The sequence below is a fragment of the Zootermopsis nevadensis genome, unplaced genomic scaffold, assembly GCF_977971745.1.
Source record: "Zootermopsis nevadensis isolate Lab colony 2312 unplaced genomic scaffold, Znev_1.0 Znev_ptg000024l, whole genome shotgun sequence".
NCBI classification, from domain to species: Eukaryota; Metazoa; Arthropoda; class Insecta; order Blattodea; family Termopsidae; genus Zootermopsis; species Zootermopsis nevadensis.
This window is the reverse complement of record NW_028259156.1, coordinates 2115547-2140049: the sequence shown is the minus strand read 5'-3', so window position 1 is coordinate 2140049 and position 24503 is coordinate 2115547. Positions and strand designations below refer to the sequence as shown.

General features: G+C 38.3%; 3 protein-coding genes and 1 long non-coding RNA gene across 10 annotated transcripts in view; 3 read left to right on the top strand and 1 right to left on the bottom strand.

The window, feature by feature from the left end:
- Positions 1-8371, top strand: part of LOC110835953 (CDK5RAP1-like protein) — a 153497-nt gene extending 145126 nt beyond the window's left edge. For all 4 annotated transcript variants that reach the window (XR_015536787.1, XR_015536784.1, XR_015536786.1 and 1 more), the window contains one exon: positions 7462-8371. The gene's annotated coding sequence lies outside the window, so the exon portion shown is untranslated. The remainder of the gene's footprint in view (positions 1-7461) is intronic.
- The window catches only part of LOC110835950 (uncharacterized), a 108796-nt gene extending 92130 nt beyond the window's left edge, over positions 1-16666 (top strand). The window contains exons 1-6 of one of the 4 annotated variants that reach the window (XM_022076686.2): positions 7590-7727; positions 9695-9830; positions 10925-11217; positions 12817-13038; positions 13875-14247; positions 14780-16666. In XM_022076686.2, the coding sequence (XP_021932378.2) occupies positions 9695-9830; positions 10925-11217; positions 12817-13038; positions 13875-14247; positions 14780-15174 (1419 nt within the window). In that variant the 5' untranslated portion in view covers positions 7590-7727 and the 3' untranslated portion in view covers positions 15175-16666. Of the gene's footprint in view, positions 1-7589; positions 7728-7831; positions 7969-9694; positions 9831-10924; positions 11218-12816; positions 13039-13874; positions 14248-14779 lie in introns of those variants that run through there. The other 3 variants (XM_022076684.2, XM_022076682.2, XM_022076683.2) reach the window with 3 other exon arrangements.
- LOC110835954 (uncharacterized) lies at positions 16564-17777 on the bottom strand. The gene is made up of 2 exons (XR_002545101.2): positions 17555-17777; positions 16564-17079 (listed from the first exon to the last, which is right to left on the bottom strand). It is a non-coding gene; the product is annotated as an uncharacterized LOC110835954 (long non-coding RNA).
- A 9-nt stretch (positions 17778-17786) lies between these two features.
- On the top strand, positions 17787-24257 carry LOC147872671 (U6 snRNA-associated Sm-like protein LSm6). The gene is made up of 3 exons (XM_087354896.1): positions 17787-17945; positions 18344-18449; positions 24002-24257. The coding sequence occupies exons 2-3, from the start codon at positions 18359-18361 to the stop codon at positions 24148-24150; spliced, it is 240 nt and encodes a 79-aa protein (XP_087211022.1). The 5' UTR covers positions 17787-17945; positions 18344-18358; the 3' UTR covers positions 24151-24257.
- Positions 24258-24503: the final 246 nt, after the last annotated feature.

The following is a 24503-nucleotide window of genomic DNA, read 5'->3' as shown; positions in this document are numbered from 1 at the left end:
TCTCTTTGCAGCGTTGTTGGAACATCCATCTGTTACAATAAAGCTTATGTCATTTTAAAAAAAAATTAAAATTAATGATTAAAAAGGTAGAACAAATCTCTAGTTATGCTTAATAATAAACTTAGCGGAGATTAATGCTTGCGAAAATGATTACATTACCCATATTTTATGTATCTCAGAGATACATTATCGTGGTCATAAAAGCTTGCCAATGAACCCTATTTTGAACCGGTTAAGTCAAAATTCGGTTTTTGTAATTTAATGTTGCTAAATATTTTGGATAACTGGATTCCCAAGCACATCCACTTCGAGGCCGAGTCAGAATTTGGAAATTTTTAAAATGAGTATTTGTGGATTCGGAACAGGCTCGAATATCTTTACTACGAAATAAAAAACATAAATACTTTGAAACAAACACGGAAATATTTATTTTAATAACGACGAAAAAATAAGGTTTCTTTCTGTCTGAGTACGATACGGGGTACTGATAATTATTATGCAATACCTTATTAGTGTAAATAGTATTAAAAATATATTAAAATTGGCCGTCAATCACAATATAAGATAATTAAAAGATTAAAATATCATTTTACGTTCCGTATCGAGTACTCGATTTACATGTGGAACATTTACGACATGTTTCGGCTATATATAGCCATCATCAGGTGTTATGTTATAAACTTTTTAACTGAATTACTGATTTTAATTTTTTTTAAATGTTCCACATGTAAATCGAGTACTCGATACGGAACGTAAAATGATATTTTAATCTTTTAATTATCTTATATTGTGATTGACGGCCAATTTTAATATATTTTTAATACTATTTAAATAAATCACAATATGACGCACCTACAATATCTTATTAGTGTAGCTTTGTTTGTTTTATTTTGGTAAATATAAGTGAAATACTTACCGGTATAATTTTTCTGTACCCCGTCTTGTTGCCCGTTAAAGGCAAATATTACTGAAAGTTACCGATTCTGTCGTGTTGTGTCTTGTCGAATTTTTCTGTGGTTCGAAACCCAACCACGGTATTATTGAATCGGCTCATACGTGTTAATTAGTACTACGCATGCGTGAAATATAAACGAGGAGTCTTACTTCCGATACCACCACTCGAAGTTTGAGACCTCGAAGGTCTTTGCGCCTTTTATAGAAGCCGATAGTTCTCCATTGAAGGCCTTTTCGGAGGGACCAATTCCCGACGCTGCGCTGTTCCAGAGCGGACCTTGTGCTTATGTGGTAGACCTCTGTTAACTGCACAGTCCCACCTCTTTGCCACTGAGCCACCAGGAACTCGCAGTCCAGAGGAATGAATAGTCGCTTGAAAATATCTTCCATAGACCCTGGCTCCGAATTGAAGAACAACCATTCTGCCATCGTCAGCTGTACCTTTGTCAATGCCTTTAAGAATACGTAAAATAATTTATAAATTGAAATAAAGTTTAAAAAAATTATATGAGATTTCATAAATGATTTTGATGATGGCGTATTGCTAGGTGAATAAACTTTTTTGTTGTTGTGTGGTAACCTGAAAATTAATTTTTTCTATTAAACCTGAAAATTAAAGTTTACAAAACAATAATCTTGCCTGTTGTTTTGTATGGGTGCGAAACATGGTGTCTCACTCAGAGGTCTCAGGTGTTTGAGAACAGGGTGTTGAGGAGGATATTTGGGCCTAGGAGAGGAGACGATGGGGCATGGAGAAAACTGCATAATGACGAGCTTAGAAATCTGTACTGCTCCCCCAATATTGTCAGGGTGATTAAGTCGAGAAGAATGAGATGGGCTGGGCATGTAGAGCGCATGGATGGGACAAGAGGTGTGCACCGGGTACTGGTTGTGAAGCCTGAGGGGAAGAGACTCTGGGGAGACCTAGACGTAGATGGGAGGATAATCTCAGGCGGGATCTATGGGAGATAGGAGTTGAAGGAGACCAGATTTTGTTGGCCCAGGACAGGGCTTTGGTTATTTCGGTGATGAACCTTCGGGTTCCGTAAGCCATCTGGTTGGTTGGGTCCACTATTTGGGAAGCCTGAGGGGAAGAGACCTCTGGGGAGACCTAGACGTAGATGGGAGGATAATCTCAGGCGGGATCTATGGGAGATAGAAATTGAAGGAGACTGGATTTTGTTGGCCCAGGACAGGGTCCGGTGGAGGGCTTTGGGTAATTTGATGATGAACCTTCGGGTTCCGTAAGCCATCTGGTTGGTTGGGTCCACTATTTGGGAAGCCTGAGGGAAAGAGACCACTGGGGAGACCTAGACGTAGATGGGAGGATAATCTCAGGCGGGATCTATGGGAGATAGGAGTTGAAGGAGACTGGATTTTGTTGGCCCAGGACAGGGTCCGGTGGAGGGCTTTGGTTAAGTCGGTGATGAACCTTCGGGTTCCGTAAGCCATCTGGTTGGTTGGGTCCACTATTTGGGAAGCCTGAGGGGAAGAGACCTCTGGGGAGACCTAGACGTAGATGGGAGGATAATCTCAGGCGGGATCTATGGGAGATAGAAATTGAAGGAGACAGGATTTTGTTGGCCCAGGACAGGGCTTTGGTTAATTCGGTGATGAACCTTCGGGTTCGGTAAGCCATCTGGTTGGTTGGGTCTACTATTTGGGAAGCCTCAGGGGAAGAGACCTCTGGGGAGACCTAGACGTAGATGGGAGGATAATCTCAGGCGGGATCTATGGGAGATAGTTGAAGGAGACTGGATTTTGTTGGCCCAGGACAGGGTCCGGTGGAGGGCTTTGGTTAATTCGGTGATGAACCTTCGGGTTCAGTAAGCCATCTGGTTGGTTGGGTCTACTATTTGGGAAGCCTCAGGGGAAGAGACCTCTGGGGAGACCTAGACGTAGATGGGAGGATAATCTCAGGCGGGATCTATGGGAGATAGTTGAAGGAGACTGGATTTTGTTGGCCCAGGACAGGGTCCGGTGGAGGGCTTTGGGTAATTTGATGATGAACCTTCGGGTTCGGTAAGCCATCTAGTTAGTTAGTTAGTTAATATTTTCTGTTAATCATTAATATGTTTGCATTTATAACGACGATGTGATGAGGTTTTATAAAGACGGGACCTGGGTTTTAAAAATTATATAGATACAATATGTCTAATCGTGAATTAATATGGTATTTTGACGAATGACAAGGCAAAGGATTAATATTAATAGAAACAGAAATTGTGAGCAAACGACAGATTAATACTTAAAACCTCAGTTAAGGTTTCACTTGGTATTCCCTTGGGTTGAAAGTTAATTCTGTATAATGAAACCTGTAACTGAAAATGTAATTTTCTCGTAAATTACACACAATACAAACCAATAAATTATTGCATTAAGTTACAAAACGTAAATTATATTGTATTATTATAATTCTGTAGGCAAATTGTCAACAAAGAAAGGTCATATGGACTTATGTTAGGGAAATGTTAGGGGAGTTATATTAATAGTCATTATATACCTTAATGTTCCTGCATCCGGACATCTCTTTGTACTACGGTATAATGATAAACTCTTATTTTAAAATATAAACGATATATTTGTGATGTTAAATATTTCTAATTATATTTGTTTGTTTAAATCTTGTCAGTCTAATCACAATAAAATTCCTATTAAATATTAAAATATTACTATAATTAACATTTAAATATTTCTAATTATTCTCATTTCTAATTATACTACTAAAGAAGTTTTAAGCATCAAAGCATATCATGTTTAAGGTAAAATTTAAATTATATATTTTAAATGGATCACATTTACCGATATAAAAATTAAATCGGGTAAGACTAAGATAAAACGAATTGTAACGTATCTTAGGTGGTGGTTGTTTTGTATTTTCAGTTTCTCTCAAGGTAAATCGCTTGTAATAATATTACTTACACTTGCTTGATTTATGATCAGCTCTGTGGAATATACTGAAAGTCTCTGGGCACCGATTATTTCTGTTAGGAGTCACCTCGTACCTGATTACATTGACTGAAGTTTTGTTAGTCCCTTTAAAAAATGCTAGAACCCAGTTAAAACACGTCACTGTCACATCCTTTCAGAATTTACCATTCCAAATCGTCATACGCGTTGATTTTCAGTTAAAAAAGACACAAACAAACATTAATTTTAAGTGTTGGGTAATTTTTTATTGGGGGTCTAAGTTTAATTTCTAAGACGCATTCATTGATCTGTCGGTAAAAATTGTTTGCTGTCGGTGGAACTTAAAAGTGTCTATGAAAAATATTTTTTTGCATTTAATATAACATCGGTAGACAACCATCGATATTAGACAGGCTTCTGGTATCATTATTCAGTCCTGCACAACTTATTAAAGTCTCTGGTGTTGGTCTTTTAAGCGTTTGGTATGTAAATAGTGTTTACGTAATATGTGATATGCTTTAAGTAAGATCCAGCTTCTGACTTTGATTGGAAAGGCTTTTGTAAAAAAAAACATTGTGATGGAGTGCATTCAAGTTTGAAAATTAAAGTGTGAATTAACTAACAGTGCGAAGAGAAAAATGTGTATATAAAGGAAAAGGTAGATATAAAGATTGATGTTTTCAGGTAAGAGTGTATAACGTTCGTTGTGCGGGATTGCATAACAGAATATTCAGTGGCATTCGACATTCACTCTGTGTAAATAAAACTGGATCTGGGTTGAGTAGACATGAATTTTGATACTTTCATACGCGTTGGGAAAATTCCCTGAGAGAATATTTGTGTTGTATTTCTTTGATATTAATAAAATATATTTATATCTCGGGGTCTCGGGTTCGATTGCCGGCGGTGCCCGAATTTATAACTTGTGTTGGGCAAGGCCGTGGTCTAGGCAACACGGAGTTTTCCTCCGTGGCATCCCAACAATTACTCCATTCACACACAGAAGAAGGCAATGGCAAACCACTTCTGGATCATCTGCCAAGAACGTATATGAACAGGTCCCAGTCCGAGAAAAGGATGGAAGGATCCTGTTCATATGGACCTGTCGTCAGACAGAACACTAAATAAATAAAATAATAACATAATTAACTAGATTTAATTTAAAGTATTGTTAATGAAGTAAGGTGGACTTGCAGATAATTCGAGCTCGTCCCAGTAAGGACTTACCTCGTGGACGGTCAGCGTATCCGTTGGCAGTACCACCAGGGGAGAACGGTGGTCTACAGAATGTAATTGTAGAATGTTATCGACAGCATATATGTCGATAACTGCAGTGTACACTCTTGCCACAGTCAGCTGTCTCTTAAGTGTGTGCAGTCTTTTAGTAAGACCGACCTCTGCGAAACAATTTACGACTCAAATTAGTTAATTTTGTATTTGGGAGCTAAATCATCTTGAATTAGTTCCTCTGGCCTAATCTCATTCAGAATTCTTTAAGAATTCAGTTAAAAATTATGAAATTCTCGTATAGTTGATGTCCATTCGTATTTATCGCCGTGTTAAGAGAGGCAGACCTCTGAAACGTCTGTAAACTTCTATCAGACTACGCGGCTTAACCCAGAAGACAGTCATCGGAATATTAAAATAAACATCAAGATACTTACGTCCTCCGATGTTAGTAGATTCGTGGAGTAATATTACGAAATTTGAGTGGAGTTGGTGGTAAATTGAAGTGATGACTTGGGAAACTGTGCTTATGGGAATAACACCTGATTCATTCTTATTGCCAGCTATAACTAGTGCCGATAACACGAAAACTATAACGCATTTGGTAGGTACCATGGCTTCAACCTACTTCAGTCACCTACAACCTGCTTGAGAAGAAATAGATCAGAGCGTGGTGTTGAGCTCTGTCTGTCTGCAGTATTATTTATTTACGCATCTAATATATTTTACGATTTTTATCAAGGGCTGTCCAAATAAAATTATTTCAAGATACCTGCAGAATTTGTAGCAGATATTTCTGTGTAAAGTTAAACACACATCGTAGCTACGTTGTCCAAATGGAAGGTAAAAATGTACCAGGTACAATATAACAACGGGTGTTGAAGATAAATGTGATGGAATCTGATTTTTAAAGTAGTATAAACGTGTGAAATATATATTGACGCTTCTATTACGCTCAAATATTGGGGCCAATTAAAATGTGATTTTCCTTACGTGACAGAAGTTAAGTTCTCGGAAGAAATTTTCCATCGCATTAACTCAGAGTCGAGCGTTAAGGGAAATGAAGTTTTCCCCGTGGCCTTGAAGCATATAATTTATTGATGGGAAATATAATGGACACCCCTTAGTTCTATAATATGTTATAACCTAAAGAGGTTTTGTGTATGAGCTCATGGATGACAGGAGACAAAACCAATTTTGTGAAGAGATGCACTTAGATCTGTCATGAATATAATACTTTGGAATAATATTGACTTATGGTAGTTGTCATACATCTTTGTAATGAGATAGTGATACTCCAATATTTATCTCGCACATTTATGGAATATGAGACAATCGATCGAATGTACGTCTGCTAATCGATACTCTCGAGTTCTGTACGTGAAATTTTCATGAGTCTCAAATTGAAAGTTCTTCGTGAAAATAAATGGTTATTTAAGAACGTATGTAAATCTGTTTTTGATAATAATACATTTTCCTTGTCCAGAATTTCTTCTGGTGTGAATTGTCAGTGTCTGTAGATATAAGATTCGGTTAATAGGCCAATAAAAGTATTTCTTTGTTTACAATTTTCCAATTTTTCTGCGATAAAAGAGAGATTCATGTTAAATAAGTAGATAACCCATCAACTACCAAAATTCCCACGTGGCTAATTTAAGTCATTTATCTTAACGAGGATAAATGTTTATCGGCACTACAACCCTGTTGTGGGTTTTCGACGTCTCCTTTACGAAGGTTTCTTGGTTTTTAAGCGTGCATTTATATGTAGTGAGTGACCAGCCCAATGAGACTGCACAATTTCTACTCAATCCTGATTTGACTGCCAGAGCCATCTAGCTGTGAATCAGGAGACTTTTTGGGTGAGAAATGGCCGCTGTATTTTGCTTACGAAACATCTCGTATCATACACGAGGATAAATATAGAAACTCAAAACTCAGCCCCGGTCGGAAATCAAATGATATTGTGACGTGTTGCCGTGAGAGCAGCGCAACATTGCCAATAAACAGTTTAGTTGTCTGTTTGTTGCGTTTGGCATTGTTGTATTCGTTTATAATTGTTGTGTTTGTTTAATGACATTGTTGCGTTTGTTTAAGGAACAGTCATGTTGCTGGGATACCATCAACTGATGGATAAGAGTTACGTGGAAATCATTATACACACTCATTTTTACCGTAAGGTTGAAAAGTTGATAACCTTGTTACCGATTGGGCTATTGGTCGTCGCTGTTGTGTTGTTTACATTTATATCGCTACAGGTCGCAGCACAATACGCACGGAGTTACTTTTCTCGCTAACGGTTAAAGAGTTACTCAGCTGGATAATTTGTTTTTTGTGTGTGGATTGTTTATATACTGCTGTATTTTTTCTTAGAACGTTCTGAAACATGCCGAGTAAACCAAGTGAAGAAATGACATCTAAAGACACTGCGAGCAACACAACGGTGGAAAATAACGAAAATGTCCTGACATTGACTGATCGTTTGAACAAGAAACTCTTATCTTCCTTGTTAGAGAGGATGAATTGTGGAACGCAGTTCGACCGGTTTATACCTCAAAACGACCCAGAGAATTCGCCGACTGAGGACGAATTTTTACCGTAGTTATATCTCCGTACGAATATTGTCTTTTTTAAAACAGGTTTGCAAGAGTTTTTTGATAATGTAATTATTACGCTTAGGAATTCGTTGCCAGAGTGGACATCGAGACATCTGACGATGTATCGGAAGATGTACATTTGTATCGTTTGTTTATATTTTGGCGGTATTTTCCTGCCTGTGATTAATGCTGATAAAAGCAGTGCTAAAAAGTTTGTAATTTGTTACTACATTTATAGTGAATTGTAGTTCGGGTGTAATAAAATTAATACTGCTGGTGCATGGTAATAATTTTGTTTAAACTATTTAATTGTGTGTAAGGAATAGTAGAATAGAAGTATACACATGACCAATCTGTAAGCTGCAAGGAGTACAGTGTCAATTCCTTTTCTGTCATGTACATATTTCTTTTAGAAAATAATTTAATTCAATGAAAAGTAATGCAACTTAATTCAGGTTTTGTTCTTGTACTGGAAAACCTCTGGGTTTATCAAGAGTGTGCATGTTATAGATTGGTTATGTTGAGTGGTTAGAATGTATGTACATAAAAATAATAAAAGGAGAATGGAATTTATCCTGAAAATTTAGAAGAGCTTTGTACATGTGCCAAACAGCAGGTTTGTTTTCTCCTTGTGTGGAATGAAGACAAAAAAATATATGCCTGATTTTCGATGGTGTGAATATGAACTCATTATGCACTCAAGTTTAATTATTTTATGTGGCTCTAAACCTCTACATGTTTGTCATCCATTTTGTAAATCAGTGGTTTTCAACCTTTAACTGCAAGCATACTGAACATGTCCCTCCTATAGCATTGTTTTCCATTACAGTTTCCACAAGAAATCCTTTCATAGCAGTGAATTAATTGATGGAATGAAATGGAATTGATAATGATCACAGTAAACTGTGTGGCTTTATATGTAATTGTGTTATGTTACAAATAAGCTGCAACCTAACAATTTGATTAATTATATGCGTGTCTTTGCCATTTTAATTAGTTAAATACAGCCTAAACAAATGTAAAAGTAGGTAGTTAATGTGGTTTCCACAGGCGATGTGGCTCATGTCTCATCCGAATGCAGTCTTAACCCATACAGTACATTGTATGTCTTCATTGACAGTCATTACTTGTATAATTCTGACGCTCCAGTATGAATAGCTGTCTGTGTTAGGTTTAAGGGATTTGTGAATCATTATCATTACTCCAGATATATAAATTTGAATGAAATTATTGGCTTCCTGTAAACCTTTTAGTTTTTGTTACATATTTTTTTTTCTTTCCTTCCAAAATACCATCCATTTGATCTTTAAAATGTATGCCACGAACATTCCAGGTAGTAAGTTGTAATATATTTTTTCTTTTTCCATGTATTTTATTGTTGTCCTCTATCCAAATCCTGATCGTCATCAGATGTATGTGTCCGGTTCTGTTTGTTTTATTTCCTTGAAAGTGATATACGTCCCTTCGATTGGTTGCTAAGCGAAAGAAGGTAAGTCCAGTGGTAGGGCTGCTATCTTTCTAACCTCTGGATCGGCTGTTATGTACAACATTTCCTCTGTACCTGATGCAACGGTCCCCAGAGCATATTAGTAGGCACAGATTGCACCACGAGAAGGCGAAGGTTAGGAGAGGTTACAAGAGGCAGATTATCCCTTACAAACCTGCAGTGTGATGCATCTGATATATGAATTTAATATTTATGGTTTATGGTCGGGGGTTTTAGCATTTACTTTGCTGCGTACAACTATCAGAGAGGTTATGTTTTGTAGGATTTGAGGTTTTCACGGCAGTGAGATTGGAGATTGCTGTCTTCCGGGTTGTTGCGCCGTGTAGTCTGGTAGACATCCACCGTCTACCAGACTACATGGCGAAACAACCCGGAAGACAGCAATCTTCAGGTTTATGTTTTCTTTTATCTCTGGAGGCGTCTCACAAAATTACGTAAGATATATGCCCATAGCAAGAAGCTATCTGATGATTATTTTGGTGACAATTTTGCTGTACTGTAGATGTTGGAAGAGATATATCAAGATAACCTCATTGGCGATCCGAATGATTTAGATGAGATAATAGAGCAGCAGGGTGATAGGCAGTTTGGTGAAGCAGAGGAAGAAGACCGGGGGTCTGAAGACGGTGTTAACGATGGTATGTGATCATTATTTTGTTAAGAGTCAAATTTGACTTTGTTTAAATTAAATTTGTTCTTGTTTTAACAGTAACAGAACATTTTTATATTATTTTAGAAATTTAATTGGAAAAATTTTTGACTCCATAAGTAAACACCAGTGATCCTGCCCCTCATTTAATCTTTCTCCTAACAATGTGTAAAAAAAAATAAAAACATTAAAATGAGTTTTGCTTTGTAATTTTCTTAGTTAATGATCATGAAATAGAAATTTGACTATAATTTATATACTTTGAATGCATCAGTACAATACATTGTTCTAAAATTACACTTTCCTGTCAGGCTAAAAACTGCGTACCAATATGTTATTGAAATGAAACTCGGATGTCTGGTTTAAAAGTGTAAATGTGACATTTACAAACTGAAAATATGTTTAGCAGTTCTCAAGTTGTTACTTGCAGACAGATAGATGTACAGATACACTTGGTAAAGCTTACAGGTGCATTTTTTCAATTTAGTTGTAAATATGCCTAAAAATGGACTTATTTAGATCATGTATGCATGTACATACTGATCACTTTTTACAAAATTCAGTATGGATGTTATACCACTGGAGTCTTCCCCAAACTTGTTTGTTTTTATTGGATTATAAACTTGGAATTACCAAAATATGCAATAGAAAAGTAGGCTTCGGCCCTGAACTACTTGTTTTTTTGTTGTTGAAGTGATAACGTACTTGAGACAAATTGAGATTGACATCGTAATTCTCCAATTTCAGTTCTGTTCAGGACAGTTTATTTAGTGAGCATATCGCTTCCCCATTAATTCCACAAAAGGTTTAAGTTTCTGGACCTGTACATGCAGGACATCTTGTTTGAATCTCAGCTCGATTTCCAGCAATCCTGACTGAGGATATTTGTTATTCACCTATGTCGTAGTACCTTAAAATATGCAACAGCTTCTTCCTTTGAAAATTTTACGTACTCTGTTTTCGTGATTATAATCCCATTTATTTCAAAGCTAAATTACCACTGCAAATGGAATGGTTTTGTTATGTTCTCTAAGAATTAATTGAAATATGTCAGTAATAAATGTGCTCGTTTGATTTTTGAAGCTACTGCTGATAATGAAAACCCGGATGGTACTAGAGTTGAACCCAGGAAGAAACAAGTCATCCGGAATCCTCGGCCAAAATTGGGTCCGGAGCAGCTGCAAAGTTCTCGTGGTATCGCTGTCTTAGAGAATACTTTCAAAGATTTCAAATTCCGCGGAAAAGGTTATGAAAAATTTGATCTTGATAGGGTAATGAAGAGACTGGAGCACTGGGCGCATCGTCTTTCCCCCCGCTTTCAGTTCGATGACTGCTTAGAAAGGATTGAGAAACTAGGGCAGAATAAGAATGTGCAGGTAAATATGTAAGGAAAGCTGAAGGATAAGAGGGATTTTATGTTTTTTAAGTTTATTGGCAAAGCATTGCTAGAATCTACATCATCCTTATTTCAAGCACTCTGTTGATCGCTCATTTGGTCGAGTAATTACCGACCTTTTACGATCCGGAGTTTGATTTCTATGTTTTCGAGTGCCATCCATTACAAAGACCACATTTAAGTTTCGCTGCTTAACAGGTGAACAGGAAAACCTTTAGTGGTGCAGATTTAACAGATGTTAAATGAGGGAAAGCCTTATTTTAAGGAACGTTAACTGGAGGTTGCACTGTTTGTTTAGACATAAAAACTATAATTTGAAGTATTGTCTCGTTTGATGAAAAGACTTTGCGTCTCCCTCTGAAGGAAGAATATCTGAGGATATGTGATTTGAAGGTTTTCCGGCAACGTAACTCAATAAAATTTTCTTAGCAGATCAGCTGCGTCAGATGGTTAAACGATGAAACTGACATCTCAGGGACCCATTCTGCCAGAACCCTGATGATATGATGTGGCTGATATCCTAAAAAATGTTATTGAATATCTGAAGATATTTGTATCAGACACATGAAGCACAACTGACTGAGGGAAATTACATAATGAGGGGTTTCATTATTTTTCTTCTTCTATGGCTCTCCGGTCCGTATTCGGTCCATGGCCTCCTCAATTCTCCTCTTCCGTTCGGTCCTATCCTCCGCTGCTCTGTTAGGTCCGTCTGTCCGAGGTTTTGAAACATCTTCCTTTTTACGGTGCAAGGTTGTTAGCCTTGTGACCAACCCCCAACCTGGAGGACCAGGGTACCTGTCTTAGTCTGACCTCTCCCCCTCGACCAATCTGGCTAGGGAGACCTTACCAGTAGCTCTTGGGGTCACTGAGGTACTCGGCCCCACCACCACGACAAGGTGCAGGTACCATTAAGTGGGGCATTATTTTTACGCTCCACCTAATATTAACATTTATCTTATATGTACAGGAGATGTAAGTCCCCGAACTAAGGAACTGCCAACCAGACTTTCAGTGTGGGATTAACAGTTTAGTGGTATATTACGCAGAGCATGGCCATCTGAATTTTGTGTAAACAGTGATGCGTGGTCAGTAGACGTTAATGTTTTTAAACCAAGGTACATGCATGGGAGAAGTGAAAAATGCATACACATATTTTTATCACAGTCTCAAGGGGGCTTGGGATATTTAGGTGTAGCTAGGAGGTAAATATTAAAATAATTCTTAGGAAAATGTCTTTTTAAGATGCGGATTGGTTCATGGTAGAGTCCAGTGGCTGGTGTTTGTGAACAGTAGGAAAAATAAATATACATTCACAAAATATAATAATTGGTTGGTAGAGGTGGCATTGTATAAATTTACGTGGAAGCTTTTAGTGTAATACCCAAATATTAAATATCATCAGGATATAGTAGTTTTAAAATTGAGCTAGCAGACGGGACAGACGTGACTTCGTGCTATGTGTTTATTTTATGAATGGTACTTCATGCAAATGTTACATAAAGCCAAGTGTAGCAAGCGGCTACACTGATCCTGGACTTGCTATAGTAATTTGCCATTAGATGGTGTACCTTTCCAGGTTTATGTGAAAAAGATACGCATGGGATTAGAAACTGCTGATGTACCAGTGGAATTAGTTGATGAGGATGATGAACCTGAAGTTCATTATGAAGCACCTGTCGATGATTTTGATGAACTTTTAAGTCAGCAGTTATCCAGAGTTGGGCAAGAAAGCAGGACACAGTTCCCTTCTTCGCAGACACTACCACCGCCACATCAGTCCGCAGTATCACAATCAGCAGTGAGTATATAATCCCCCCCTTCCCTGTTCACTTTTGTGAATTAATGAAACAAGCGAGTAGTTTGGAAATTCAGTTTCAAACTCGGTTAACATTTTCAGTGTTTACCTTTCTTTAAGTGTCAATAGTTGATGATTTGATGTCTGTATGGCAAAAGCACTTGTTTAATTTAAACATTTTTATGTAGTCTGGCACGTCTAACATATGAAAAATATGGTACTTGTGGGTTATCGGGACACAAAACGGGAGAGTCATATATGTGCGAGTTGAATCGGCACGGCGCATGCGTATCGGTATATCCGTATACTCGGTTGTTGATATCTCTTGGTTCGTTCAGTTATTTCTTGCTTTTCGGTACCATGTTAAAAATTTCGGATTAATTAACATCTCGTGCATATCCAAATAATATATAATAATTTTTCATTTATTGAAATAAAATATAATAACTTTCAAGTATATGTCATTTATCCACACACATTAACCTAACCTAACCTAACCTAACCTAACCTATTTTTAAAGCGATGTGTCCCGATAACCCACAAGTACCAAAAATATTAAACTTCTTACTCTGTGTCTGGCTGTGTGGTGAGTCAGATTTGAAACCCCATTTGGGGTTGTGATAATGTACTGAGCAGGGAGGCCTAGTACACGCCTTAAAAGAGTTATCAGATGAATATGAAATGCTAGTAAAATGCTAATTAGCAAGAGAAAACTGTAGTACTTGGAGAGAAACTTGCTGTAGTGCTACAATTTCCATCACAAATATTACGTGGACTGCCTCGTTATATAAAAAACATTAGCACGATACAAATGACAGGCGTTTCTTTATTCACAATAGGACATGACTGCAGAACAGAGACAACGTATGCTTAGGAATCAGTTATTGGCAAAGGAGAAGAGGCTTGCGAGAATGAAAGCAAATCAGGAACTACAGGAAACTGCCGAGACAGAACGGACTGCCACCTCAGTATCAAATATTGAAGCCGGTACCTCCTTCGAATTACCGTCTCCTAAAATTAACGGCGGTACCAGTGACACAGTTGATGTCCAAGATGCGAATACGTGTGAAAATGAAGAGACCACTTTGTTTTGCGAGGCATTTGAAGTTGGGGGAACCAGCGCCATTTCCAAGTCAGTTGATACTGATAACCTGAAAATTATTTCTGGACCAACTGACAAAGTCAGCAACTTTTCCAAACCAACTGAACCAGGTAAGATCATTACTTTTTCTAAACTAATTGAAGGGGTTTGGTTCGGATGGTAATCTCATGTTCCAGTTAGGAATTGGTTCAGACTAATTCATAAAATGTAATGCTAGTTGATGCTGTAGAGCAGTGGTCTACAAACTTTTTTAATCTGCGGCACATCTTAATTTGTCAGACACATGACAAGACAGAATTTTCCTCGCAGAAACGGGGTATGAAATCATACATTGCCGTAGAAATATATCTACACGTAAGTCCTTGCCCTGTAAGAATGCAGGCGTATGAAAACAAAACATTACATATGTTGAATAAAAATATCAATAATGAATGTGTGTGTGCACGCGCACGATGTTTTACAAATTCTAGTTACAAAATGTAAATGTTGTTCTTTGCTAACTTCTGTGTGCAAGTATGACATTTTCTATAAAAATTCATGGTACACCTGAAACCTTGTGGCATCACACCAGTTGCCGAACACTGCTGTAGAGACCACTAATGCAAGCTGCTGGTGTGGAGACTGATGTTACTTTTACACTAGCAGATGCTGAGCGGATTGATGGCACTTCCATGACAGTGGATGCTGAGCAGATTGATGGCACTTCCATGCCAGGGGATGCTGAGGGGATTGATGACACTTCCATGCCAGTGGATGCTGAGCGGATTGATGGCACTTCCATGCCAGTGGATGCTGAGCGGATTGATGGCACTTCCATGCCAGGGGATGCTGAGCAGATTGATGGCACTTCCATGCCAGTGGATGCTGAGCGGATTGATGGCACTTCCATGCCAGGGGATGCTGAGGGGATTGATGACACTTCCATGCCAGTGGATGCTGAGCGGATTGATGGCACTTCCATGCCCATGGATGCTGAAGAGACTCGTGCCACTCCCACACCAGTTGGTGTAGAGACCAATATCTTCATTCATGGTTGAAGTAAAAGACAGTTTTTAATACACTGATGAATAAGGTTTGGATTAGATAAAAATTTTGTTGTTTTGAGATAAAGTATGTGCAGAAACTTTTTAATGAAGATTCTGCAAATTACAGTATTTTATTTGCTATTACTCCCATTCTTTAATGAGAAGTGAATTCTTTGTTGATAATAAAGAGGACAGTTGCCCTTGGTGGACTAGTGGTTAACATGCTCGCCACTGGACCCAAGGTTCGCAGGTTCAAACACGGCCGAGGTCGATGGATTTTAAGGATGATAAAAATCCGTAGCACAACTTCCTTCGGAGGGGAAGCAAATCCGGCAGTCCCGTGTCGTAGATTTATGGCATGTGAAGGAACCTTACGAGCATGAACAAGATGATTCGTAAGCAAAATTAAAGGCAAAGAATCCTCCCACATGGGAGGAGGCCAAGGCTCGACTTCGGGCTGTTGCGCCATAGAAGAAGAATAGAGAGGTCAATGCTGCAACATATTGTAACTTAAAATATATTTGCAAGTTTTTAAAAATACTTTGGTATCTGCATATTATGTCACCAGACAACAAAGTTTTGTGTAATTTTATATTAATATGCATGCATGCAATTTTGACATGCATTTCTGACCAAAATATGGACATTTCAAAATGATATACTGTATTCTTGATCTTATTTTACTATAATTTTTTTGACAATGAGGAACTAATTCTAACTACAATATTCTAAAAGGGATTCCTCGTTTGAAAGTCAAAATTGAATGTGTTTTTTATAGAAAACAGCCTCTTGGTGCCTGTTACATAAACGTATTCTGCAGTACATGACTCAGTTTATATTTAAATATTTTAAACTTTAAATAGATCATCTCAGAATGTGATAACTCTGATCCCTGTTGTTTCTTGGGATTAGTCCTGGTTTTAAATATTTGTAGACCCCATAATCTTTTCTCATCTTCAATCTTCAACTACTTCCAGAGTTCCAAAGAGCTGTGGGGGCGAAACACTGAGAAGAATAAGAATTTACTAACAGCAAAATTTCACAAACTCAGTGGTCTGTAAAGCACAAAGATTCAAGATATTGAAAAACAATTGAACCCTGAAGGCGTTAATCCAGTTTACAAAGCCACCAATGTAAGACCCATTTCAGTTTTATCTTTCTGTCTATGGAGTGGCTTGTAATTCAGGAAACAATTTGTGCCTGACCTTGGAATATACAGTGGACCAAGCCCAACATGATCCCACTTTTCCTGTCTGGAAAAAAGCGCACGGAACACTAAGCTGTGCTGGCCATACAATACAGGGAAAGCACTGGCAGACACATTCTTTGCGATATGAAACATAACAGGTATCATAATTGGATGCTTGTGGACAGGGAATGGAGCACGATAGCAGGAATTGATACTTTTTAAAATTTTATTTCTAACTTTATTATTCATATTTGTACAAACTGATCTCATTATAAATAATAAAATACTGCAGTTGAAACTTGGTTACACAGTAAATGAATTAATCTCTTATTGCATTTGCAATATAATAAAATATATTGGGCAGCAACCTTGAGTATTCGTGAAACAGTTGTGGTCCTCTTGACCAATTTCTGAGTTCCTCAAATGGTGAAATTCACCGTACACTTCCCTCTCCAAGCAGATGGCGTTTGTTGGAGATCTATTCCTTTGACCAGCCTTCCTTTTACTAACAATTAACATTTTCAGAAACATGCTTTCCGACAGCCGAAGATCATGTTTCCCTGACCATGACACGATGTATACTGATGTTGAACGTGTCTTGGTCGATGGAGGAACCTTCACTGCATCAAGTGTTTACAAATCCCTGGAAAATTTATTATCACAAAATTCAAATCTTCCTCAAACTGATTCGTCACTTCCTCATGTTTTATTAGGTGATGATACATATCCTGAAACCATATTCAAAAAAAAATTATCAAGGGAAGAACAGATCTGTAACTACAGACTCTCTAGAGCAAGGAGAATAGTGGACTGTGCCTTTGTATAATTGCACCCAAATGGAGGTTACTCAATAAGTGTACTGAAACTGCACCAGATAAAGCTGATTTAATTGTAAAGTGCATATGCTTGTTACATAATATTTTTTTAATAAAGAATGTATGATCCAACTATCACATCGTCCACACCACAAAATATAAACAAATAACAATCAAATAATAGGTTAGCAAAACAAGCTTGTGTCATCAGATATGCATTTTAAAAGTAGTGAAGATAGCATTATCTAACAGTTCTGCGTTCCTTAATTATGTGTGCCACAATCCACTACTTCAATATACATAAATGTAGAATTTGTACTGATGTGCCAAGGAACAGTTTGCAATATTTACTTGAAACATTCATAACCTCACTTATATTTTGCCATACCTTCCTTGTGATAAGTTTTCATTTTCTGGTCCCACAAAGCCTTTTCATTGAACTATAGACCTTTTAACGAGTTGCTGAAATTTATAGAGAACATTTTCGTCTTGAAAATTCGCAAAAATTCTTGTGATAAGATTCGTGGGAGCGAATTTTCTGATACTATTTACATGGTTTCAAGCATCTTTGGTTTGGTAAATCGGCCATTGAAATTTTCTCTGGTTGGAGGTTTGTAATGTTCTCTTTGGCAATGTATTGAACTCGATGTATCGAAGATAAATTTATATATCCAAATATTTGAACGCATGTGAATTGCAGTAAGAAAAATTGTCATTCTTTGAGTAATTTAAATATTGGTAGGACGTGTTTGGCAATTAGAAGTGGAGGGTAACATTAGGTAAGTGTCGGTTCTGCATATGTATAGATTGACACACATAATTCAGGCAGCCACTTAATTGGGACACACTGGGACCAGACCACTTTAGCCCAATTAAGTGGCGGCCTGAATTATGTGAAGTTCCATGTAAAGGATTAAAAGTGTTTGTTCTTTAAGATTTGTCCGAATAAACATCTGCCCTGATTAACCGATGGCCCAATTAACCGGAATCTACTGTATTTATATGTAATGATGCACATGGCACACAGCTCATAGAAATCCAACATGTAATTTTTACCTGCTCAGCATTTGTCTGTCTGTCTGTCTGTGTTTACTGTTATCAAATAATGCAATCTACTCATAAGATAGTGTGGTGAAACTATTGGCTTTACCTGTACATAAACTGCTGTGCTTTGCAGGTTACTGGCAGTATCATGAGCAGAAAGGAAGCTTTGTCGCAGTTCATTCAGCAAATCCATGGGAGGCCAGTAGTGGTAAAGTTGAACAGTGGTGTAGATTACCGAGGTAAGGCCGTGAAAATATTTGCTAGCAGCCCGTTGTCCTCAGTTTCAGATATACCTTGTGGCTTATGAACACTTACAGACTGTATCTTTGCATGAAAACAGTTGAGGGACAGACAAATATAATACCAATTAGGCATTGTTCAGTTTCAGCCTCTAGTATTTTATGAACTTTGAAGGATATTATTCTACATCTTATTGTCATCTGACTAACTTATGGATCCATGGAATGTAATAAATATGGATAGGTGGATGGATGGATTCATTTGTGTGTGAAAAATTTCCAGTACAACATACCATTGCTTCCTACAAGAAACAGAAAAAGCCTTTTATAACTAACTAACTAACTAACTAGATGGCTTACCGAACCCGAAGGTTCATCACCGAATTAACCAAAGCCCTCCACCGGACCCTGTCCTGGGCCAACAAAATCCAGTTTCCTTCAACTCCTATCTCGGATAGATCCCGCCTGAGATTATCCTCCCATCTACGTCTAGGTCTCCCCAGCGGTCTCTTCCCTTCAGGTTTCCCAACCAGTACCCGGTGCACACCTCTTGTCCCATCCATGCGCGCTACATGTCCCGCCCATCTCACTCTTCTCGACTTAATCACCCTCACAATACTGGGGGAGCAGTACAGATTTTTAAGCTCGTCATTGTGCAGTTTTCTCCACGCCCCATCGTCTTCCCTCTTAGGCCCAAATATCCTCCTCAACACCCGATTCTCAAACACCTGCAATCTGTGTTCCTCCCTCTGAGTGAGAGACCATGTTTCGCACCCATACAAAACAACAGGCAAGATTATTGTTTTGTATACTTTAATTTTCAGGTTCTTAGAAATCAGACGGGAAGACAAAATATTTTGGACTGAGAAGTAGCAAGCATTTCCGGAATTTAGTCTCCTCCTAACTTCCTCACAAGTATCATTTTGATTTGTTATTGTTGTTCCCAAATATTTGAACTTTGTAACCCTTTCAAAGGATTTATTAGCTACCCTAAGATAATTTTGCCCGCCTGTCTTCTGATGACGAGATACTAACATGTACTTAGTTTTTTCTGAATTTACTTCCAGCCCCACTTGTCTACCAGCCTCTAGTAAAACTTCTGCGTTCCTCTTTATTGTATTTATATCGTCCCCCAATAAATTAACATCATCAGCATATGCCAATAGCTGATGTGTCCCGTTCAATTGCAAACCCTCCTGCCTACCTTGGACCTTCCTGATGGCGTATTCTAGCGCAAAGTTAAAGAGCAAGGGAGACAAAGCATCTCCTTGTTTTAGACCGTTCTTGATGAGGAATGTCTCAGATACATATTTACCTACTCGAATTTTGCTGCAGGTTTCATTTAAGCACATTTTTATTAGACCCACTAGCTTCTTTGGTATACCAAATTCAATAAGAATATTATATAGCACTTCTCTCTTCACAGAGTCATAGGCTTTTTTGAAATCTATAAATAACTGATGTACAGTCCCACCGAACTCCCATTTTTTCTCTAGTATCTGACGAATGCAAAAGATCTGATCAATCGTTGATCTGTTTCGTCTGAACCCACACTGATGATCCCCAATAGCTTCATTCGCATATGGGGTTAATCTTGCCAAAAGAATGTTGGATAGAATTTTGTATGAGGTTGATAGCAGCGATATTCCTCGGTAATTACCACACTCAGTCTTGTCCCCCTTCTTATAAATAGGAATAATTATGGATTCCTTCCATTGATGTGGCATCTCTTCCTTATCCCAAATTAACTGAATAAGCTTATGGATCCTCATATGCAACCCTTTGCCACCTGCTTTAATTAATTCGGCCGGAATCTGATCAATTCCTGGAGATTTATAACTTTTCAACTTCCCAATGGCTAGTTCCACTTCATCTAAGCTAGGTTCTGGCACCAACAGTTCAGCTGTATGCATTTTAATCTGTCTAATATCACCAGTATCATGAACATTTAAGAGCTCGCTAAAGAAATTTTTCCACCTATTCACAATTTTTATTGGATCTGCAAGCAAATTGCCACTATCATCCTTTACCAAATTAGTCTGGGGTTGATATCCTTTCTTAAAGTTATTAATGCCTCTGTACAGGTCTCTGATGTTTTTTTCCTTACTATTTGTCTCAAGTTCAGCAATTTTGCCCTTCAGGTATTCCCTTTTCTTAGTCCTAAAGGTTCTACTAGCCTCACGTCTCACGTTACATAGATTATCCGCATTTGTTTTGTTTGGGTTCTGCAACCATTGAAATTTTGTTTGCTTCCTTCGATCTATTAATTTTGAACATTCTTCATCAAACCACGGTTTATTTTGCTTTCTCCTGTAGTATCCTAGTTTCTCTTTTGCTGAAATTTTGATGCAGTTTCTGACATTTTCCCACTCCCTGTTGATGTCCACACTTTCATTATCCTCATTTGTCTCTAAAATTTGAAACCTATTCGAAATTTCAACTTGATATTGTTCCTTTGCCTCTCCCTCACTTAATTTTTTCAAATCAAATCTTTCTGTGTCAAAATTTTGTTTAGTTCGTCTACTTACTGAAAGCCGCTCCCTCACTTTTGCTACCACCAGATAATGATCAGTGTCGCAATCTGCTCCTCTGAATGATCTCACATCAATTACATTTGTCTGCCTTCTCTTATCTACTAAAACATGATCTATTTGATTGTGTGTTCTGCCATCTGGGGAAGTCCAAGTGTATTTATGAACATCACGGTGTGGAAATTTTGTACTTTTTACAATTAAATCTTTTGACGTAGCGAAGGTCACTGCTCTGACGCCATTATCATTACTAAGTGCATGGAGACTCTCGCTGCCTATTGTGGGTTTGAAGACATCCTCCCTCCCAATTTTTGCATTGAAATCTCCTAGCAGAATTTTCATGTGATACTTGCCAAATGTATCAAATACTGATTCCAATTCTTCATAAAAGCTATCCTTGATATCATCGCTTTTGTCTTCAGTTGGGGCATGAACATTAAGGACAATGATGTCGCACCAACGTCCTTCCAAAATTACGTAAGACAACCTGTCACTAACAAATTCTACTCTCTTAACTGCTGCCCTAATTCTGCTATGAACAAAAAAACCCGTCCCTAGCTGATGATTGTCATTCCCCTTTCCATAGAAAAATGTAAAATTGTCCACTGGGATCGTGCCCTCCCCCTCCCATCGCACTTCCTGCACTGCCACTAAGTCTAACTTATAATTCCCTAATTCCCTACACACTGATTTCAGTGCCCCAGCCCTATAGAGGCTCCTAATGTTCCAGGTACCAAATCTCATGTCCTTTTTCAATTGCCGTGGTCGTGCCAAAGAGTCCGTCCTGATCCGAGGCTTGGTTGATTTTTTCGTAACACATATTTTTTTTAAAGGTGAAAGGTTGTTAGCCCTACACCCAACCCCCAACCTGGAGGACCAGGGTATCACTCTTAGTCTAGCGCATCTCCTTAGACCTGTCCGGCTTGGGTGACCCTACCATGAGCCGAAGCTCAGGCCGGCATAGCCCTAAGGGTCATTTGAGCACGCAAGCCTCCTCACCCGGCAGATTGCCTTCGACAAGGTGGTGATACCTTCGAGAAAAAAAGCCTTTTATAGTGGATATTTTATAATATTGCAGATATTGGGTTCAAAATGGCTGAAGAAGGATAAAGAAATAAATGATTGTTGTTCTTGTAGAAGGAAGACCTGGTTTACGCTTAGATTATATACTTTATTTTCACTATCACCGATAATTCAGTGTTTTGTGCTTCGTATTGTAAGGAACAAAAGTGACCATTATTTGTCCTGTGAATAATTAACTCAGGTCGAGTGTTATCAGATTTTGAGGTCCAAATGAAGGAGAAAGGTTGCGAATAAGAACCAATAAGGAGGTAGAGAATGTATTAGAAGGGACAGATGTGAAATTTATAAAATATCTCGGATTGAGATGGTGTGGACATACTGAAAGGGTGAATAACTCAAAGAATCCCTGGAAACATGACAATTACATTGGAAGGATCAAAGAAAAGAGGTAGATCACACAAAAGATAGATAGATGAGGTTAAAGAGGATTTGAAGATTATGGAAACAAGAAATTGACCTTCAATGACTTAGGACCATCAATAATGGAGGAAAATTGTGCTGGAAGCCAAAGTCCTCGATAGACTAGTGCTTGAGAGAGGTCCTTGCTGTGTCCATCATGGAAGTGATGACTAAGCCACGATTACCAACCAACAAATGAAAAAGCTGACTAAGGGCGGTGTCCTGCGCAAGTGCAAGACATCGTCCCTTGCTAGGTTACACCATTCCTGCCTACGAAACGCATTGTTCCAGGAGTAGAGCTTAAGTAAGTGACGTGATGTGTGAGGAGGATGTGAGAGATGATCTCTATATGTTTAATGATGACTAATTGGCAGCAAGGTCTGTTCACATAAATCCTAAACCACGTGATCGGAACTGAATTGTTATTGGTGAGCTGGAACAGGAGTAAATGCTTGTTAAAAATTTTGTAGGTTAGTCCCTAAGTTTGATTGTTGTTTAATTTGCCCTTTCTGGTGTTAAGAATGGCTCTTATAAAAATGCAATTACAGGTAGGCCCCGCTTTACGACGGTTCATTTTACGCTGTTTCACTTCAATGCCCTTTTAAAATCTTTTTCTTCTTCCGTTTCTTGACCTTTACTTCGGTCTTCCAGTGCCTAATATTTTCTTCCATTCTTCTCTATTTTCCCATCCTTCCAGAGGTATTTTCCTTCATGATTCTTGTAATTCTGTCATTCCATCCTGGTCTCGGTCTTCCTTCTCTCTTTTGGTTGCAATTTCATAGTCTTCTTTGGTAACCTTTCCTCCTCCATCCTCTGCACTTGTCCGTACCAAATCAGTTGTCTTCTCTCTATCTCCTCTATTGTATCTCGATCCATCCTCATGATTTCTCTAATCCTTTCGTTCCTCACTCTCTCTCTTCTGGATATTCCAGCCGCCCTGGGTTCCAATTCCGAGGCTTATTTTTATTAGGCTTTTTTAGCATCGTGGTTTATTCCGACGGGCGAGGAGCTGGCCCACCGTGTCAACCACAAACCTGGAGGACCAGGTGATTTTTCCTCAGGGTGTCCTTCCCCTAACCTTTGAAGAACCAACTTCTATCACTACAAGGCAGCAGTGTCTGGTTTTGGTCTGCCCTGGGTATTGTTTTCTCCCGGTACCCTCCATTCCCCTATCCGCCACCGGGGGAGGCGCCCAATGGGAGACCAGCAACTCCTCACGAGCCTTTTAAAATAATATTGAAAAAATAAAATAAAAAACGCATATAAGAAGAAAATTTTAAAACGACAGCGTAAACGCAGTACAGGAAGTTGGCACCTAGGCGGCGCTAGTGTCGGTGTCAGTTGCTGTCTCCTCATCCGCCATTATAATTATTCCTCGATTTATGTCGCGTCAGCTAACGACCTTGAGGGGGCGGGGCCTACCTGTACTCTCGTTTCTTACAGTTTAGAGGACGGAGGACGCGCGTTTGAGGAAGTTGTGTTTCTCTGCGGTCCTTATTTCAGATTTGCGACGATTCAAAGAATTGTATCCTTTTCCAGGTGTGCTGGCGTGTCTGGATGGCTACATGAACATTGCTCTAGAGCAAACGGAGGAATATGTAAATGGGCAACTGAAAAACAAATATGGCGACGCGTTCATTCGAGGCAACAACGTCTTGTACATAAGCACGCAGAAGAGACGAGTTTGATGTTTTGTGAATGTTGAACACTTTCAGCTCCGTGTGACTGAAGTGACGGAAGATCGTAAGTGTTCTGTATCCCCAGTTAGAAAATAAATGTAATATTTTGAAATTTATTTTAAGTTTTGAAAGGTTACAACCCCTGCCGTTCAAACAGAACTTGGAAAAATTATTTATTTCGAATTTATGATTTACTTTCTGGAAAAATTTTAACAGCCTCGAGTAATTTTTATTTACAACCGTAAGTAATTCATAATTTGGGAAAAATGTTGAAATATAAAATGAATTTTTTTTCGAAATCTTTTAATAAACAGATTTTTGAAACTACGTGAATAAAAAAAAGGATGACCTTGAAGAGACCT

Bases quoted from the DNA above. Each gene is read 5' to 3' on its own strand.
- LOC147872671 (XM_087354896.1), top strand. From the start codon at position 18,359: ATGAGCAGAAAGGAAGCTTTGTCGCAGTTCATTCAGCAAATCCATGGG. The intron at 18,450-24,001 runs GTAAGGCCGTGA...ATCCTTTTCCAG, and splicing joins CAGTGGTGTAGATTACCGAG to GTGTGCTGGCGTGTCTGGAT.